At 35.1% G+C, this 20,066-nt stretch overlaps 3 protein-coding genes across 3 annotated transcripts in view; 1 reads left to right on the top strand and 2 right to left on the bottom strand.

Moving 5' to 3' along the window:
- The window catches only part of LOC129795035 (probable asparagine--tRNA ligase, mitochondrial), a 1,173,171-nt gene that overhangs the window by 1,050,423 nt on the left and 102,682 nt on the right, over positions 1-20,066 (bottom strand). The window lies entirely within an intron of this gene.
- LOC129795050 (protein artemis-like) overlaps positions 1-20,066 on the top strand; it is a 41,012-nt gene that overhangs the window by 8,209 nt on the left and 12,737 nt on the right. Inside the window, exon 3 of the mRNA XM_055836071.1 lies at positions 46-309. Within this exon, the coding sequence (XP_055692046.1) occupies positions 46-274 (229 nt within the window). The 3' untranslated portion in view covers positions 275-309. The remainder of the gene's footprint in view (positions 1-45; positions 310-20,066) is intronic.
- LOC129795059 (uncharacterized) lies at positions 10,945-20,042 on the bottom strand. The gene is made up of 5 exons (XM_055836088.1): positions 19,395-20,042; positions 19,144-19,315; positions 15,831-15,983; positions 14,005-14,224; positions 10,945-11,574 (listed from the first exon to the last, which is right to left on the bottom strand). The coding sequence occupies exons 1-5, from the start codon at positions 19,613-19,615 to the stop codon at positions 11,333-11,335; spliced, it is 1,008 nt and encodes a 335-aa protein (XP_055692063.1). The 5' UTR covers positions 19,616-20,042; the 3' UTR covers positions 10,945-11,332.

The following is a 20,066-nucleotide window of genomic DNA, read 5'->3' as shown; positions in this document are numbered from 1 at the left end:
CTTTTTGGAGGTCAAAAATAATTCTGATTTTCTTTTTTTAACCAGAACTGAGATGTACAACGCTCTGAGGAAAATTCTTGCCCAGGTTGATGCAGACAAAGAGAAAGAAGTGGCAGAAGATCCTGCAGCTGAAACTCCTGCCGCTGAGGAACCTGAGATAATTTCCTTCAAGAACATCAAGTTCAGAGACAAGCAGGATGTGGAATTCTCCATGAATTCCGAAGAAGAACCTGACGAAGCTCCAACCTTCATCCCCAAGAGGAAGAAGCGATAGTGGCTGCTGCAATAAGTCGATTTTTTCGTGCCTTGGTAAGTCGAATTTATTATTCGCCAAAATTCTAAAAGTTTTCGAATTTAATTAAGAAAAATATTTTTAAAGCAAGAAAGTAAAAAAAAAATTATTTAAAAAAAATGTAAAACACTCAAATGCTTCATTTACAAATTTAATTTAAAAAAAAATCCTTAAATTCTCATTAAATAGCTTAAGACTATCCAATTGTGACGCCAGAAAAGACTATTTGTGACTCAAGTATCTTATCATGACTCAACTTTTACCTTTGTTGACTCAATTATTAACTTATTTGTACTACAAAATACCCTTTTTTGCGAGTTTTAATTTAAGGACACATCTAATTAAATTTCATATTTTAATTTTTTTTAACGTTTTGTCCTGTTTTTAAGAGCTAACAAGAGAGCCAAAAAGTAGTTCATGTAACAAAAAAAAACAATTCATGCTGATAAATTTTTGGTTTTCAGTTCCAAAACTGCATAAAAAAATATATTAAAGTCTCAAAAAAAAAAAAAAGACTAAATTCAAACCAAAAAGTCTTAAATACGTTTTTGGTTTTATTTTTCGATTTTGAGTTGTTCAATTTTTAGCAAAAGATGTTCATATGAAGTCAAACATTCAGATCTTCAGAAATATTCGGATGATTTGCCTAAAAACCAAAATATTCGCCAGATAAACACCCCTTGTTCATTTATTCAAATTTCCTTTAGGATTTTATTACATATACTGACGACATTGCAATATGGTTCAAATTTTGTTTATGCTGCAACATATCGTATTAATTTCACACACACAAAATAAATGAGCAAGAACATTTTGCTGATGCAAAGAAAGATATGCTGGGAAAGATTTTTAATGATCTCAAATTATTCGGTTTAAAAAAAACACATGAAAGACTAATAAAATACACGGAAATATTTTATTACGTGACGCGTAACAAAATATGTAATCAAATCATATCGTGCAGAGAGATTTTATTTATTTCCGTATTTTTCGCGATAAAATTGCACTTTATTACAAAGCAAGAACGTTTGCATCCGTACACCTTGCCTTCTAAATCTAGTCTGCTATTTTTGCCGCCAAATCATTCCTTTTTCCCCACATTCTATATTTTCCCCACTCGAATTCACCACTTCGAGTGAGCGCCAAATTCAAATAGTATTTTGTTTCATAATTTTTCCGTACAAAGAGAATTGATTCTGATAAAAAATCTTTTCTTTTCTTTAACCCTTTCGCGTTTTTTTGGGTCATACGTTGACCCAAACATAAAACATTTTATATTCCCAACTTTTTATGATTGGAATTGATTTTCCTACTAAGAAATGCATGAAATTCACACAGAAGAAGTCGAAAAAGACGTTTTTGCATGAAAAATGCCCTCTAAATTCGTTTTTAGAATAACTATTGGGATAAAAAAGCGCATGTTTCAATGTTTTAGCTGTGTTTCTTTCAGACACAGCTTTATATGTTTCACGTTGAAAGCAAAAGGGTTAAACGTGAAGTTGTTGTAAGATTTAGACAGATTAGGCCAATATTCCGAGAAGTGAATTAAGGAGAAGGTTGTTGCGCGTATTTATCAATACTTGTTCTGCCTGATCTTTCTTGAGTTGATCAAGTTCTTTGTACGCTGCTTCGGTATTCACCAGAGTCGGGGCCTTGCCAAGCCAACCTCTATCTTCTCACGGATAGTGTGGAAGAAGGTGTCTATCTGACTTATGGTGCTCCCTATCTTGTGTTCTAGGTGAATTCTGCTTTTACAGTACAAGTCACCCGCGTATTGTTCTGCTACTTTACAGGCATTGGTGGTATTCTTATCGGCCTGCGCTTGTTTATTTATTTGAAAATTTGTTTTTTCTTGATTTACTTAGCTAACCATTCTTATCTGTGCGTCCCTTGCCCCAGTCCATATGATTTGAGGAATTTTATCCGATTCATTCGATTCGGTGATGGAGGTATTCTTTCGGCCTGTGGTGTCCTGGCAGGATCGTCATGTGATGACTTTTGTTTTATGAAAGACAAACACAGAGTCTTTTCTCCATTACGTCTTCTTTATTGGTAGACTAATTCGGGCGCTTTCTGGCAGCCCAGATTTAGCCTACTTGAAATGAAAATCAATTTTCTCCTTACCTGCGGAGATGTTCGCAGTTGTATGGGTCAGATTATTTATTGGTACCTAACTCATTGATTTTTATGGGAATGGCTTGCGCCGGGAAATTTTGGAGTGGGAGTGGAAGTTGGGAACAGTAGGGAAATGGCGGTGGATCGTTTTGATCTTGTTCGTAGGATCCTTTCGATACTATCCTCAAGGTTGTTCTTCATGTCCTTTAGATGTTCGATATGTCCAAGACAAAAGGGTTTGTTCAGTCACAATTTTTGCTTCTTGACATATTCGGGAGAGATTCTTTAGTATATTATCGGCGTTTTGTAGATCGTTTTGTGCTTCTTGTAATGGAAATGTGGCTTCTATTCGTAAATTCCCGGCTTTTGTTTGTCCCATGCCTATTTTTTCTATATATACTCCGGGTTTTGGGTGTGCCAACGTATAGTTTCTTCCGAATTGGTGTGGAGCTTCTTGCTCTTGCCCGAATATTGTTGCGCATAGAAGTAACATGTGTAGCATGATCTGTATCACTGTTGGAAACAGGCGGGAAACTTAAATGTACTTAATTTTCTTTCTTTCTGTTTAATACTTAAACAATATATTTTATTTGATTAATTGAAGGGTCAGCATATAGTTTTGGTTGAAGTCTATTGAATTGACTTTGAACATCGCTGAATTCAGATTGAATTCTGAATTTTTATTGATGGCATATCGATTTTTATTCAATTCGGGAAATTTTGGAGTGGGTGTGGAAATTGGGAACAGTGGGGAATTGGCGGGAAACTTAAATATACTTATTTTTCTGTTTAATAATTAAACAATTGTTGAGAAATATAATGTCGAGAAGTGGAAATGCAATGCGATGAAGTGCTTAATGCCAACTGGCTCTTTATTTTACAATTCTTTTCTTGTTGATTCGATACTGAGATATTCGAAATGTGAAGTGGCCAGTTAGACACCGCAACGAGGTGCGAGCCTTCTAAAACTGGCGCTGAAATGGAAAGGTTGAAAGACTTTTCTTTACCGTCTAGCTCGCCTGTCTTGGCAGGCACTGTGTTTTATTGTAAAACCTTCTAGATGGTACATGAATTAAAAAGTGAGTTTCTTATTCTACATTTGCTTCTTATATATTAAATTTTGGCCTCTTCCTGGAGTGGGAGAGAAGCGCGAGTACCCCCCACGAGTACTTCGCTCCGCACTCCAGGAAGTGGGAAGTGGTGCCACAGCTGACTTGAAATGCAGCTGTGGCACTAATTTTTAATTTATTTATTTTTATCTTTTCTCATTATTTTGCTTGCGCTTGTTCATTCTGAACACTTGTACATCCAAATTAATTATTGACTCATTGCTTTTTGGGGAATTGGGGGCATTACGCGATTTCGCCACACAATAACTTAATCTATCTATCCTCCTGTTCGTTCCGAATATTTGTATTTAGAACAGAACAAAAATTTATTCTTTTTATACATTATTTTCGATGGCTCTGGTAGGGCTATTTAACATGTGGGGATGGCCTTACCAGGTCATCGTATAGGAGGCACTACACATACGTATGTATGTAGTATACATATACTGAGTATTCGTCAGAATATAATGTTGCCGTTCAGACGTCTTCATGCATTTTTTCTTTCCGGCGTTGGTCGTTTTCCTACTTAAGGAATCCTTCAACTGGTATCGTAGTTTTGCTACGTTTGATAGCTTTGGATTTTCGTGTATTATGCTTTAGAACATTTCTATAAATGGTTGCCATTCTCTTGGTTTTCCGTTAAATTTTTTAATTACAAATGAGAATTGTTTCGAATGTTGACAATTCGAAGATAGAAAGTGGCCAATCAAGCACCGCAACGACGTGCGAGTCTTTTAAATTGGCGCTGTAAAAGGAAGGTTGAAAGACGTTTTTACGTTTTACCTTACCTAGCTCGCCTGTCTTAGCAGGCAATCTGATTTATTGAAAACCTTCTAGGGGGCACATAAAGTAAAAAGTGAGACTTATTCTACATGGGGTTTTCTTTTATAGTGAATTTTGGCCTCTTCCTGGAGTGGGAGAGAAGCGCGAGTACCCCCCACGAGTACTTCGCTCCGCACTCCAGGAAGTGGGAAGTGGTGCCACAGCTGACCTGAAATGCAGCAGTGGCACTTTTTTCTGATGTATTTTATTTTTATTTCCTATTCTTCTTTTGCTCATTCTTTTACTTTTCTTGCGCGTGTTCATTCTGAACAAGAATAGTTTTAATGAATTGTTGAATTCCTTGGAGCCTATTGCTGTTGATAGTTAATGATGGTTGATAGTCTCTATTTTTTCTGCGATCAGAGTGTTCTCTGGTAGTTCCTACCTTGTTTTCTGACAAAGGTTTGCCTGAACATTTTTCCGACATCTGCTGTGAAGGCAATGCTTTACTAATTAACAACTAAGCATCTGTTTTTAAGGGTTAGAACCTTGAAAAGTAGTAGGGCTACCTTAGTACTGTAACGAAGTGCGAGTCTTTAAAATGGCGCTGAAGACATTAACTTTGCTAAGGTCGCTAGCTATGTGCAGGCAATCGTTTATTACTCCTTTTGAGCCCCTTTCTGAAGTGGGGGAGAAGCGCGAGTACCCCCCCTCACGAGTAATAGGAAATGGTTCAACAACTGACCTGAAATGCAGTTGTGGCACTTTTTTTCTTTACTTGTTTTTTATTGTGTTTTTAAATTTTACTTCCTTCTAATTAGTTTAAACTTCATCTTGTTCGTTCCGAACACATTAATAAGAGTGACGTCAGATTGACGTTGATTACTTATTACTAATTACTCCTTATTTTATTTATTTAATCAACTTTAATTACCTGGTTTCCTCGTCAAAACAATAAATGGAGTGACGAGTGCAATGCATTCACATTGTACTTCGCCCCTAAATATTGAGCTGACAAGGCTTCTCTTACACCATAATCATCTAAAGTGAGGTTAGTGTGATGTTAGGTCTCTTACGGAAAATCCAGCTGTTATGTATGTTGTGTTTGATTTGTTCAGAAAATGGGTATATGTTCCAATCATCTTGACGTTGCTTCATTTTTTTTCACTTAATTCAACATTTTCTCCAAAGACTAGCTCATGTGGCGTGTATTCATATGAACAGTTTACAGTTTGTTGCAGCATATAGAATTGTATGCTGTAACTGTCTTATAGCAGGCAGGAGTTATCCTGCAGATCTGTGCTACTAGGTTATAAATGGTTAATAGAAACCCCCTAACCTTCTAAAAATTTTATTAATATGTAATTTAGTCTAATTTTGTGGCTATTGTAAGCATCAATGTTACTGTTGAATACTATAGATTGATTATTAAATAAAATTTGGAGTATTAAACTTCGTGCCATCCAATGGGGGTTTGTAGTCAACGATTCAACAATCAGATTTTTGTTGAGCTGTTAGTCTATAATTCCATATAGAACATATTTACTCCACTGTGTTTCAGGCCCCTCTGTATCATTGATTAGAAACCTATGTACATAGAGGGTACCTTCAGTCTTGGAGTTCCTGATTGGATCGAAGTGTAACGTCTTTTGTTTTAACAAAGCTGTTTTTATAGTTTCCTCCTGGTGTTCGTTACAAATTATGGCAACGACATTTGGTTTTTCGGTTATGAATATCCATGAGGATTCTCTATGAAGTTTCTTCCATATTGTTCCATAAACTGATTTTTTTTTGTACAGGACATGATTCTGTTATTGTTCTGTTAATGATTTCTTCAGGAATTCTTTATCCTGTCTTGGAGTTGGTGAGTGGTTCACGTTTTCTTGTGCCATTTATCGGCAGATGTATTAAGTTGTGAATTTCAGCTGTTCTGATTCTATTACCTTTCGTTTCTAACTGGTAACTGCTCGTATGAGTCCATCTGAGCCTTCTTTGGCGTTCGTTACTCTAGCTAGTGGCCATTTTAGTGGTTCGTGTTGTTGGTCGCGCAGTAGGACGAATTTCTCTTATTTATGGACCTTTTTGCTCATTAATCCTTTTTGTTATTTGGTGTTTATATGTCCTTTTTGTTGGAAGGCTTGTAGTATGGTCTTCCTATTAGGAAATGCCCTAGTCTTAGAGCATTGAGGTCATTTACATATTTACATATGTTTACATGTAATGTTTTAGTGAGGAAAACCTTTCATTCATTCCTGAAATTAACGATTTTTTCACTGCATCCAACCCCATCTTTGCTTCGAAAAAACATAACAAAATGTGAAATGTTTCTATTGCAATGTCGTTACTAATGGCGATTTATAGTTTTCATTCCAATTTATTTTTTATTATCAAGTGCATTTGAGTGTTTATTATATTTTATATTTTACTTTTAAGTATGCTGATTATTATTGGTCTAATAGTTAAAAAAAATCTTGTTATAATTTTTTTTGTACTAAATAATAAATAAAAAATATTAAAATAATTAGGGGAGAGCGGGGTTAAAAAAGTCACTTAAGGGTTTAGAAAAAGCTCAAAATATCATATTTCCCAAATAGATAAAGCGAAATGTATAGTTCATTTCTTTAGGAGATTAACTGCCCTATAACTCTTTCTAAGATCATTTTGTTCTATCTAGATAGGAAATATGATATTTTAAGCCTTTTTCAAACCCTTAAGTTACTTTATTAGCCCCGCTCTCCCCTACCTATTATAAATAAAAATTATTTAAAATTAAAAAAAAGAGTGTTTTTTCTTTGAAAATGCTACAAAAGGAGATTTGCCACAGATATTTCAGCATTTAACTTTTGAAAGACATTAAGTTCAAATCATTTATTAGTCTGCAAAGCCCATCCTGGTCCTTTGTTTATCCTTTTGCTGAATTACCCCTTTTGTGTTGTTTTCCTGGAACCTTCGTGTGAAGGTGATTAAATTGAAGGGAATAAAGTGCTTGGAAAAGCGAAAAATAGAACGCTCAAGGTGTTTATTATCTCACCCATTGTGGTGGCTTTTTTGCATTGTTCTGCCCCTCCGGTGGGTGCTGTAAATTCTTTTGAGCCAACCCCGGATGGCACTTTGAAAGCTCCGCACTTTGATGGTCACTTTCCACGCAATTCTGCAGAAGAGGAGTCCGCAGCAGTGTAGAGAGACTGTGGGAACCTTTTAGGGAAATTAAAAGATTGCCATCAAACATTTCACCAACTCTCTGGGTTTTTTTTTATTATTTTGATTTCTCCTTTTGTTTGCTACAGTAACATTTTATCATAGAATTTTCTCTTCTTTCTCTTTTTATTTTCTTTTTTTTTTAATATGTAAATATGTTCTTTTTCCCACCATTAAGATAATTTTTTTTAAGCAATTTCCATCTCACATTTATGTTTCCTTTTCCTGATTCATATTTTATTTTTTCTTTTAATTATACTTTTCCTTATCCTTCCATTTCATTACAGAGATGCTTTATATAAATATATAATGTATGTCATAATTTTGCTCATGATTGCCACGGAAAGGAAAAATTTTTAAGGCAGGTTTTAGGACATTGTGCTTCCTATATTTTATTTTGAGATTCATTTAAGCGTTTTTTTTTAAAGGGAGTTTCTTTGGGGTTAAATTTGTTTTGTTTGTTGGTAAATTTTCTCTGCAAAATGCGCATTACATTGAAAGCATATCTTTGCTCATTTTTTTTTGCATAAAAACTTCTCATCCTGCAGACTCTTTGATTTCTTTTTTTTTTCTTTCTTTTACTGGAAGAACAGATTCTGCGTTTAGTTTTTTTTTACCTCAATTTCTTTGTTAAATTCTTTCTCATTATAAATGATTAGTAAATTAATATCTAATCCCTATACCATCGTATATGCATTTTCTATTTTTATTTAGCTAACTAAATTGTTATTAGGAGACTTCACTCATGCTTGTTGTAAAAAACGTGGTAAGTACTTACACACACTTTTATTGTAGTGAGCAATTAAGCCCTAAGTAGAGAATTCCTACTTGATGGTTTTTTTGTGATTTTTTTTTAAGTTAGACGGCATATGAAGCTACAGCTGGAAATATATTCAAAAATGTATATTTTTCCTATATTTCATTACATTTTTAGAAAGTCAGATTTGGAAAGGGAACTAAATTACCTTTCCAACGACAGTCTATTTGTCAAAATCGATACACTAGCGGCAGATAGACAAAATCAAAGTAAAAAAAATTGAATAAAGTTATTTCACATAAAATAATCAAAATGGCTGTCGAGAGAAACGGTTTGACTGACTTTTAATAAAAATATGGCCAGTTTTTTAAACATGAGAAATGAATCTTTCTGAAACTGATGGATTTGTGAAAATCAGTTAACGAAAGTCGGAGAAACAGTTACTTAGAATTTTTGCTACGATAGTAACGATTTGAATAAAAATGTAAACAATGACGTAATCATTGTGTTTTTTATCTCTCTTAGCACATAAAACATGGAAAAACTTTGTCAAAAATCACGAGAAAAATGTACTGGTAAGCTGACCAAGCTTACGGGAGCTGTGTTTCTTTCAGTGTACCAATTTTGTGAGAGCAAACTAGAACGCGAATTAATTTAAATACGCGCAAAGTCGGGAAAAGTTGAAAAGTCATACCCTAAGAAATGTTTGGAAGGCCATATCTCGAGAACGGATCCATAGATTTTCGTAAATTTTTTTTTGTTTGAAAGGTCTTGAAGTCAGCTATAACATATCGAAAAATGAAAAAAATTTATGTCGCTATTTTCGAAAAATTCGAGTTCGAAATTTTCGAAAACTTTGTTTTTGACTTTAGCGCCTCTTGCGGTCATTTCTCGAAGTTGCAATGTTCTAGACATTTGTAGGGTTTCTCGAAACCTTTCATTTGCGCTTGAGTTGATCAAGATCGGACTTGTAGAACCCGAGATATGACATGCCAACTTTGGAAGGCTATATCTCGAGAACGGCGACATAGATTTTCTTCATTTTTGGCATGGAGCTAGATAATATAGTCAGCTATAACATATCAAAAAATGAAGCAAATCGATAATGGCGTTTTCGAGATATTCATCGAAAACTAATCGAAAATTTTGTTTTTGATTTTTGGCCCTCTAGCGGTCACTTTTGAAACTTCTGATGTTCTAGAGAGTTGTAGGGTTTGTTGAGATCTTTCATTTGACCCCGGGTTGATCAAAATCGGTCAAGCCGTTTTCGAGTTATGGTCGATTTTCGATGAAAAATTGTGGCGGCCATATTGACTAAACGGTTTGACCGATTTTCGAAAATAAGGTATCGTTGGAAAGCTCTTGATGGCCCCTACAACATATCAAAATTTCAGCCCTCTAGCTATAATAGCGGCTGAGATATAGCGAAAACAAAATTTTGAGGTTATTCAAAATGGCGGACGGGGGGGTGGGGGGGTGGATTTGACCTCATAATCGGATTTCTTCAGGTCGATATTTAAACTTTGCCGTTTACCGCGAGTCTCTATCTATCACCGTTCTCTTGCAATTTAAGTTTATAATCCGGACGGACGGACGGACGGCCGGACGGACGGACGGCCGGACGGCCGGAAAAAATCTTATTTTTGGCGCATACGTTTTTTGGAATGTGGGGACCCTAATTCGTGCTCATACCAAGTTTGAGCCCGATCTGACGACTTTCGATTTTGCTCGGTACACAAAAGCTGTGTCTGAAAGAAACACAGCTAATATAATGTTTCATGAATTGAAAGAGATAGAAATGTTTGCTTTTCCTTTGAAGTATTTTTTAATGTGAAATTCTGCTTTTTCTTTCTCTATTTCTTGGATTAATTTTCTATAAAATAAAACACCCGAAAAGGCAGAATTAAACTAAAAACAATTTTAGTACCTGTAATTAATTTTTTTGTATTATTAATGCAGTATGCTTCTCTTGTGCTTTACAACAAAGCACAAGTGAGTCTCCCTATTACTCAAGAGTAAATCTCCCTCTCTATTGTTTTTTTTTTTACTCTCTAATATTGTGCAACTACAAAAAATGGACGACAATGCGGAAGTACATATTTTGTCTCTTTAGCTGTTTCTTTTCTTTTTTTAATTTTCGACATATCTTTTCAATATCACTTCCATTTTACATTGATTTTTTTTTAATTCTTTGAATACAGCTCCGCTAAATTATGTTTTTTTTTTTATTATTTTTATATCTTTTACTTTCTAGCAGACTCAAAAATTGCATTACGTCAAAAGGAGGGGAATGGGTTTTAAGGATTTTTAATTTTCATAATTTTTTTTTTGTATTATTTTATGTTTTATTCGTCTTTCTAATACTTTGTTATAATTTTGAAATATTCCACCTAATTTTTGATAATTTTGATATAAATTTTCTGGGGTTGGTAACAATTTTAATTAATTTATTAACTTTTTTCAAAGTTTTTAACCACACCCTCTCTTTAAATTAAATAATTTTTAATGATTTTTTTTTCTAATTCTCTTATTTTGTAAATTTAATTTTGTTTTTCAATTTATTTTAGTCTCATTTGATTGCGTCATTTCTGTGCTACAGAAAAAAATTAAAAGTCTCGTGACCATAAATAACTCTCCACCCACAGCATGAGAATTTTCTGCTGAGAAAATTTCTGCTAATTGTGGGGAAATTAAGAATTTATTCGCTGCGCGCTTTTTTTGTCTTTCCAATTTCTCCCTCCGAGTATATAATTAAGATAATAATTTCTCTACAAATTCGCTCCTAAATCATTCACGAGTGCTTTTTTTTCTACTTCACTGCCATTCAATTAATCCCTGTCATCACAATTTTCCACCCTCATATTTTGCCAATTTTTTCTACACAGAAAAGAAAATATTTCATAAAATGTCATTCACTGCACTTAACTTCTTGTGCGCTTGCCTCCCACGCTGACCTCCGGCGGATGAGCAGAATAACCACAGAGTTCTTTAGAACAGCTGTGAGAGACGCCTGATTCTAAACTTTATCAAAAATATAACTCTTCTAGGCCACCGCGTGATCCCTCCCATCATCCTCCAGCGCCTCCGTTTGTAGTGTACTCAGTTGCATCCGCTATTGCCGGACTTGAGGATCGACACAATGGGGTTGTTGTCTGCATCACTGCCTGATGCGGCAGCACCCTCTTGATCCATTATTGGTGGTAAAACATTCTGCTGGAAAGCACCAACAACGTTTCCAGGTGGAAAGTAATTAGCCACCACGAAGATTTTACCTGTCTTTGAGGTGGCTTTGCCCACTCCAAAGTATCGACTGCTACGCCAAACTATCTGTGTGAAGTGTCCTGTAGAGATGGACAGAAAGATGATGTAGAATGTAGGGGAGACCAGGGTTAAAAAAGTCAATGAAAAATTTTCAAAAAAATGATTGAAAGCCCTATCAACCTTTAATAATTGACTGCAATTTAGAGATTGTCAGAGCAATAGTTTAGAAATAAAAAAAACAAAATTGACTTTTTTTACCCCATTCGTTCTTATTGGCTTCTTAAAATTTGCAAAAAGTAGCCACATTCGGTTTGACAAAGGTTCTTTATAGAACATTCTTTGAAGTACATCAGAATGGGAAAATTTCCAATCATTGGCAAAAGTTTTTGTAATTTTATTTCTTAAAATTTGTTTCCTAGGAAAGAGCGGGGCAAAAAAAGTCACTCAGTTTTTTTTGTTAAAGAAAGGCTTAAAATATCGTATTTGCCAGTAAGGTAAAGCAAAATATTTTATAAACTTTGCTCTATTTCATTGGGAAAACGAAATTTTCTTTTTTTTCCTCAAATCCCTGAGTGGCTTTTTTTGCCCCGCTCTATTTATGAAGGATATTTTATGCTTTTTAATTTTCTTATGAAAGTTTTTCAAAAATATTTTCGCTCCTTCATTACTACAGTGAGGTTGTGGTGTCACATCCTATGACTGCATGAAATCTTTTCTCTCAATTAGTTAGAGAAAGTAAGTATTTCTTCCAATAATATCAAATTTCAAAAAAGAGAAGGTCCGTTGATAACCTACATAATTAAAACTGCAGAGAAGATGTACAGAATTGGCATTTACAATTTTTTCATTAACTTTTTTTACCCCGGTCTCCCCTAACATTTATTCATCTCATTGCAAAGTGATACAAAAGGCGATTTTCCGCCAAAAAATTCCGCAGCACCTTGGCGTTCTCTGACTTAGGCAGAATAAAGCTATAGAGTGCAAAAGTCAAGCTTTAAGTTACAGACGAAGATTTTCACAAATAAAGATTCAGGATCCGATCCTTACTTGTATTTTCTAAAAAAAAAGTTTAATGCTTATACTCCATAGTCGTTATCATGAGCAATGGTATGTTCAATAAACAAAAAGTGTGGGCACTTTAGTGTGCCTCCCGAGGAGCCAATACAGTTTCGAGTGCATAAGTTACAAGATGATGTAGAAATAAAAAGTAGGGCTAAACAAGAAAAGGTCGTAAGTCCGCTCGGGTGCAGAGCAAACATACGACCTTTTTTTGTTTAACCCTTTATATGTAGTTTGTATTAATTATCTTTTCAATTCTATTTTTGATATTTTGATTTTGATATTATAAATGTTATTATTCTAATGATTATCCATTACTCCGAATTCCTAATTTTATTGTTTCTTTCGACACCTTCACTGATTATATTGTAATTTACTACCGTTCCGCACACGCGTCTACGTTTTATAAACTTCTCTACAACAAATTGAACTTACATTCAATAACAAACCTCCAGAGGATCTTTAAAATTTTACATAAATTCTAAGAATTTGACAGCTCCAATGTCAAAATTCAGACAATCCCGAATACGAATTTAGAATTTTTTAGACGTGTTAAAATTTCTTTGTTTTGACATTTCACTTTCAGAATTCATAGAAACTCGAATATTCGGGAAAACAAGATCGAAAGTTCTTGAAAATTTTCATTTTGATTTGTTTCACATTTTATGAAATGATCAAATAAAATATTTCACGGTCCTATAATGTTTGTTTGAAATTTTGGAAATTTTAATTAATTTTTTTTAAGAAAATTTTTCTTGATCTTCCTAAAACAGCCAGACATATCTTATATATCGTCGTTATATAACGAATTTGGCATAAGATTATGAAAATAGCTACAAAATATTTAATTTTTTTGAGTGGTTGCCATTCTTATGAATGTAATTTTTGTGATGAAATATTCCATCCAATAAAATAAACTAATTTTCTCCCATCGTGTAATCCTTGAGGCATCTGTGCGACACTTATCCGGTCACACAGGCTACAAAATGACAAAGATTTCGAGCAGCTTTCTCATATCCAAAACGATTACTTTTTGGCAGATGCCGCATGGAAATTATTATATGAACTCTGTCCTTATAAGCCCGGGGTGTCCTTTGAGTTCATTGAAGAGATTATTCAGATAGGAATTGAGCCAAAAGTTTTTCCCTCACCCCCATATTGCCCTCACTCATGTCAGACTCAATGAATTGTGCGAGAGCATCAGATAAACTGCCAAACACTGAAATTTCCTCGCCAATGACCTCCAGACCAGAACATTTTGATATTTGCCATGCAATAAAATTAAACTTCTTTATGGGGAAATTTTCCAAATTGTGGATTTAAATAAAATGAATTTTATGCGGAATTTCTGGCCAAAAAAATGATTATTTCTCTTGGCTAAATAAATTGCCTCAGCGGAAATTAAATGCAATTGAAGCATTTTTTTCTTGGAATAGAAGTGAATGACTCACCAGCATTGACATTGGTGTGCAGTAGTCGAGGTTCCTTGAAGTAGTTGTAGCGTCGGACGGTGCTGTACCAGTAGGATGCCACCTCTTGTCCCGTGAGATCCGTCACGAGAGCACTGACGGGACAACAGAAGAGATTCTGCCCCAAATTCTTGTCTGATCTGTAGTAGAATTCATTCGTACTCGCCAGATGATTTGCCCAATTTTGTGCCCATTCGCAGAGCTAACATTTGATTAAAAATTGTGAGGAAGAAGTAGTAGGGGGCTTTCGGGGTACAACAACCTAGGGGCGTCTTTGAATAGGCCTTTGAAAATTATTAGGTCATTTGGCTAAAACTTGAAACATAATAATTTCTTGAATCTTCAATGTTTTAGACATATCTTGAGAATAATTGTTTTATATTGAGGTGTTTATGAAACATCGTAAATATAAAACATTGAATATCTAAATGAGTTTAAAAAATAAGTTTCAGAAAGGAAAGTATTCTAAGTACATTAGTTGCATAAATATCGCAAAAAATGATTCTTGTTTCAAGGTTTTTATGTTTCAAGATACTACTGAATGGGGTTAACCTCTTTGTGACCTGGTGAAACATTGAAACATTCTGTCTTTGTATCAAGATTATTTTTATTCTAAGGTTGCTTTCAAGGAATATTTTTCAGTTAAATGTTTTCATTGATTTCTTGTAACGTATATTTAACGTACAACCAACTTAAGTAAGTTCTCAAAATATTTTTTATTGAGAAAATGTAATGTTTCATTCACGTTTGAATCAGCGTATGGACCAATGGACGCAAAAAGGTTAACCCTGTAAGAAGAGCTCAGTAACGAGAATAGTTTGCTAAGTCCAGCAATAGAGTAAATATTACAATGTTTCAATAGTTTTTGTTGTTGTTTCATAATCGACGTGAAGAAGTTAACGTAAATACATAAATAGACTCTATACGTCAATCTACACCCTTTTGAATTCATAAGCTCTGTATTAAATTTTTATTGTACATAAAAAATTTTCTTTTGAACCAAATTAACCGTTTCGCGTCCAACGTGAAACAAAAAAACTTGAAACATGCACTGTTTTATCACATTTTTTATTCTGTGGATGTTTTCAGATGACTTTTCTCAGTCAGAACGTCTTCTTTGACCCTTTTTATGTGAATTTGATGCATTCATCAATATAATTGAAAAAATAAAATGTTTCACGTTTGGGTCAGTGTATGACCCAAAAAACGCGAAATGGTTAAACGTGAAACCCGTGAAGCATTCTAATTTCCAGAGTTTAAACAATTGTTCTGAAATGGATATGCGTTAAATTGGCGTAGAAGAAAAGCAAGAACGATGTTTTGTCTGAGAAATGTTCTCCAAGGGCACCCATCGATTAAATATCTTTGTGAAAACACCGTATGTTTCAATGTTTTGTTTTATGTTTCACGCGGTGGCGAAAGGGTTAATTTAATTCTGATCTTTGAAAGAAAGAGTTAATGTCTCATGTTTCAAGATTTGATACAATTTACAAATGTTTCATAGTTTCAAACGATGTTTCATGTTTCAAGTCGCCGTATAGTTGCAAGATGGCCACAAAAGCGTATAGTCTAAAGCCCATTAAAGGCTTGCTCTTTATCAACCAACTCTGTTGTACAATTTATGAGCCGGAGAAAAAGTTTGTGGGAATCGTGCCAAAATGAGACGCGTGTTGGATAAAGTCAGTCAACATACTTGAACTTGAATCATTGATGCGTAGCCAAGAAAAGGGCGCCATTCACATTGAATTTTTTTTTGGCAATAAGGAGAGCTAGTAAGAACATATATAGCATCTTCTGCAGTTACTAACCTCTGTTGAGACGGAGAGAGCCGGCGCCGCGTGACGAGCTCGGTATTCGTTGTGCCAGCATAGGCAATCGAGGATGAAGTCTTTGTCCTGAATAACCGTCATCTTTGGTGATTCCTCACCCCCGCCATTCATGTCCCGGTGCTTTGATGACACCTTCCAAGAATACGAGAAGATCGATTTTATTTTATTTTGTTAGACTCAAAGGCGGTTTATTTGGGGTGTACGAACAGACTATGTGGGAGACTTAATTAAAATGGTTCACAATTAAAGGTTGCCTTCGAGGGTAACGACAGAATGAATTTCGCGTCGAGATTATCTCAATTTCTCTGTCGTTGCGGGAAGCACTTCATGGTATGGCCCCGTATGGGGTGACCTCCCACCCGTTGTGATGGATTGAATGATTGCGTGCACGTGATTTACAACACTTGATACTTCCTCCTTTTTTTGGACTCTCATTCGCACAGGGTTTTTTCCTTATATGTTGTGTATGCTCATCATATGGAGGGAAAATATTTTTATTTCCACTTTGGTCAAGAAGGGGATTTCCGCATTTTCAACGGGAGAAGAAAACAATTTTTTTTCGGAAAAAAATGTCTCTTCATGGGAAAACTCAATGAGGCGAGGAAATTCATGTTTGGAATACCAATTTGGGCGATTTATCATGAAATTCTTCGAATTAGAGAAAATTACTTTAACAACCTTTAAAAGTTTGCTGAAAGTTAAAGGAAAAGGGCTTGAAAAGTAATCAGATTAAGCTGATTTTGTGTCAGCAGATGTTGTTAACAAAATAGCTTTTTGAAGAATTTGAATTTTAATATTGGACTTCGGTCAATTTTCAATGTTAGAGGAGTCAAACGCAGGATCTGACCTTTTTTTGAAATTCCTCTTTCATTATTTCAAAAAAGTTTCAGTAAATTTTCAAAATGGCTGCAGGCTTGCCTTGTTTGCCAAAACGCCATTTTGTAAATAACTTCCTGAATGCCTTTTAAAATCTTTTCTTTTTTTTAAGTTTTGAAGTAAAAATTGCACAAAATATTCAAAAAATTCGTCTAAAAACGAATATTAAAACGTTAAATGTATAACTAATCTGCTTTAACCCTTAACCACCAATGGGGACATTTTCGTCCCATAGCTCGATTTTGAAAATGTTTAATTTTGGATCGTTAATTTTTATTTATTGAGCTAAAACTATAATGTAGGACAATGTCTATGGCCCTGGACATGTTGAGAACACAAAAGAACATCTCCTAGAACTCACAGGATCAGGAAGGATGAAAAACGAAAAATTTAAAAATCGTAGTTTTGGCCAAAAATTCTCAAAAATTATTTTCATGTCATTCGAAGTTAAAGTAAAATAAATAATCAAAATAAAGTGAAAAATTGTTTAAATAAAACCACTTTCCAGATTTTAAACTTTTCGAAACATCTGACTTGAAAATTGCTCAGAAAAATTTCTTATCAACCAAAATTCTTAAAATTTAGTTTTTAAAAGCTCAAAAATCTTCCTTTAAAATCAAATCCATTTGACTTTTTAGCTGTGTTTCTTTCAGACACAGCTTTTGTGTACCGAGCAAAATCGAAAGTCGTCAGATCGGGCTCAAACTTGGGATAAGCACGAATTAGGGTCCCCACATTCCAAAAAACGTATGCGCCAAAAAAATTTTTTTCCGGCCGGCCGGCCGGCCGGCCGGCCGTCCGGAACCTTTTGCTGAATTACAAGAGAACGGTAATAGATAGAGACTTGCGGTAAACGGCAAAGTTTAAATATCGACTGGAAGACATCCGATTATGATGTCAAATTTTACCCCCCACCCCCGCGTCCGCCATTTTGAATAACCTCAAAATTTTGTTTTCGCTATATCTCAGCCCCTGTAATAGCTAAAAATCTGAAATTTTTATATGTTGTAGAGGCCATCAATACCTTTCTAACGATACCTCATTTTCGAAAATCGGTCAAGCCGTTTAGTCAATATGGCCGCCACAATTTTTCATCGAAAATCGACCATAACTCGAAAACGGCTTGATCGATTTTGATCAACCCGGGCTCAAATGAAAGCTCTCAAGAAACCCTACAACTCTCTAGAACATCCGAAGTTTCAAAAGTGACCGCTAGGGGGCCAAAAATCAAAAACAAAATTTTCGATGAGTTTTCGATGAATATCTCGAAAACGGCGACATAAATTTTTTTCATTTTTTGATATGTTGTAGCCGACTATATTATCTAGCTCCATGCCAAAAATGAAGAAAATCTATGGATCCGTTCTCGAGATATAGCCTTCCAAAGTTGGCATGTCATATCTCGGGTTCTACAAGTCCGATTTCGATCAACTCAAGCGCAAATGAAAGGTTTCGTGGAACCCTACAAATGTCTAGAACATTGCAACTTCGAGAAATGACCGCAAGATGCGCCAAAATCGAAAACAAAATTTTCGAAAATTTCGAACTCGAATTTTTCGAAAATGGCGACATAAATTTTTTTCATTTTTCGATATTTTATAGCTGACTTAAAGACTTTTCAAACAAAAAAAAATTTACGAAAATCTATGGATCCGTTCTCGAGATATGGCCTTCTAAAGATTTCTTAGGGTATGACTTTTCTATACATTTTCCGACTTTGCGCGTATTTAAATTAATTCGCGTTCTAGTTTACTCTCACAAAATTGGTACACTGAAAGAAACACAGCTCTCGTAAGCTTGGTCAGCTTACCAGTACATTTGACTTTTTATATCATTTTTATGCGCCAAAAGGGTCTAAATCAAAGAGAATTTTGCAAGCGTGCTAATTGTAGTAAAATGGGCAAAGAAGATTTTGAAAAAATAAAAAAAAATTTAGAATTATTTTCTCAATTTCTTACGTCGAATATTGCCTAAAATACTCAAAGAATTAATTTATAAAACGTTTAAGAATAATGTACGTAGTAAATGGGTAAACTAAGACACTTTATGTAAGCAAAAGCTTAAAGCGATTAGGAATTAGTCAAAATCGGATCGATTGAACGATTATCATTTTTAATTAGGTTATTATTTTAAATTAACGAATTTCTATGAATCAAAGCTTCTTCACAAAATTTTAGAAAAACAACTGAAAATGACGTAAAATTCGAATTTTTCTTGATGGCATCAATAATACCTAATTAAAAATGATAATCGTTCAATCGATCCGATTTTGACTAATTCCTAATCGCTTTAAGCTTTTGCTTACATAAAGTGTCTTATCTGATGGCTAGAACAGGTGGATATCAGTTTTTAAAACACCTCCCTTATCCGGTTTAGTAGAAATCAGTTTAAATTGAATGAAAATTCGTTAATTTACCTTTGGAAGAAGTGGACGATTGTCTAAAAGGGGTTCCATTGCACCACCCTGTCCCCCATTAGTCTCATTGGCATTGATATCATCACCTCCGGTGGTTCCTGGAAGACGTCTTCGTGTCAGATCACAAGCAGCCACTCTCTTTCGCAAATTCGCCATCACTATTGCTTCCTCTCTGTGTTTATGGAAGAAATGACCCAGTTTAGCGTTCTTCCAACATTGAGAAAAATCTTTTTTTTTTGGTTGGCTTTTACCTCTTCCTCCCTGGAAGCAGCATACGATTCCCTGGGATGGCGGAGATTGGGGTAACACTGCATTCTGGTGTGGAGAATTGAAGCTTTTTTGTTGGTGGACGCTTGGATTGTTTGGATGACATGGAAGTTTGGCTATTCTGCTTATTCAAAGGCACCATTTCAATTCCACCCCGATGCGATGAAGCACCCCCAGCAGTTGCGGGGCTCGTATTTAAGGCCATCTAACGCACACACGTTAACTACCGCGACACCCACTTTACAGCCTCTCTAAGAAGCCACAACACACAGGACACACAGGGATGAGGGGATCACGCAGGAAATCTTTGCGTGGAGGAAGTCAGTGATGCGTTCCTTTAAGGAAAAATCCCGCAAAAAGGGTGGATAGTTTGAAAAAGTCAGTGTGTTTGGAAGAACAAGGTGCGAGGGAGGAAGGAAAGAAAGGAGAAGGAAGAAACACAAAAGTCCACGAATTTTCAACACAAATCCCTCTTCCTAATGTAGGATTCCACGGAGGAGCCAAGATGAGGAGGAAAAAATTCGGTGTAGTCACTTTTAACTCCTCAACTCAATTGAATGGTCAAGAGGAACATTTTTAGTCCCTCTGCGGAAGACTTTTCTGGAGAAAACTGGAAAGCCAATTTTCCAAGCGGCCTCCACACATGCGCGCAAACC

Source organism: Lutzomyia longipalpis, chromosome 4 (assembly GCF_024334085.1).
Source record: "Lutzomyia longipalpis isolate SR_M1_2022 chromosome 4, ASM2433408v1".
Lineage (NCBI taxonomy): Eukaryota > Metazoa > Arthropoda > Insecta > Diptera > Psychodidae > Lutzomyia > Lutzomyia longipalpis.
Note: the sequence above shows the minus strand (reverse complement) of the source record. Positions and strands in the feature narration are given on the sequence as shown.

Bases quoted from the DNA above. Each gene is read 5' to 3' on its own strand.
- LOC129795059 (XM_055836088.1), bottom strand. From the start codon at position 19,615: ATGGCCTTAAATACGAGCCCCGCAACTGCTGGGGGTGCTTCATCGCAT. The intron at 15,984-19,143 runs GTAAATTAACGA...TATTCTTGGAAG, and splicing joins ATCGTCCACTTCTTCCAAAG to GTGTCATCAAAGCACCGGGA. The intron at 14,225-15,830 runs GTTAGTAACTGC...ATCAAATGTTAG, and splicing joins CTCTCTCCGTCTCAACAGAG to CTCTGCGAATGGGCACAAAA.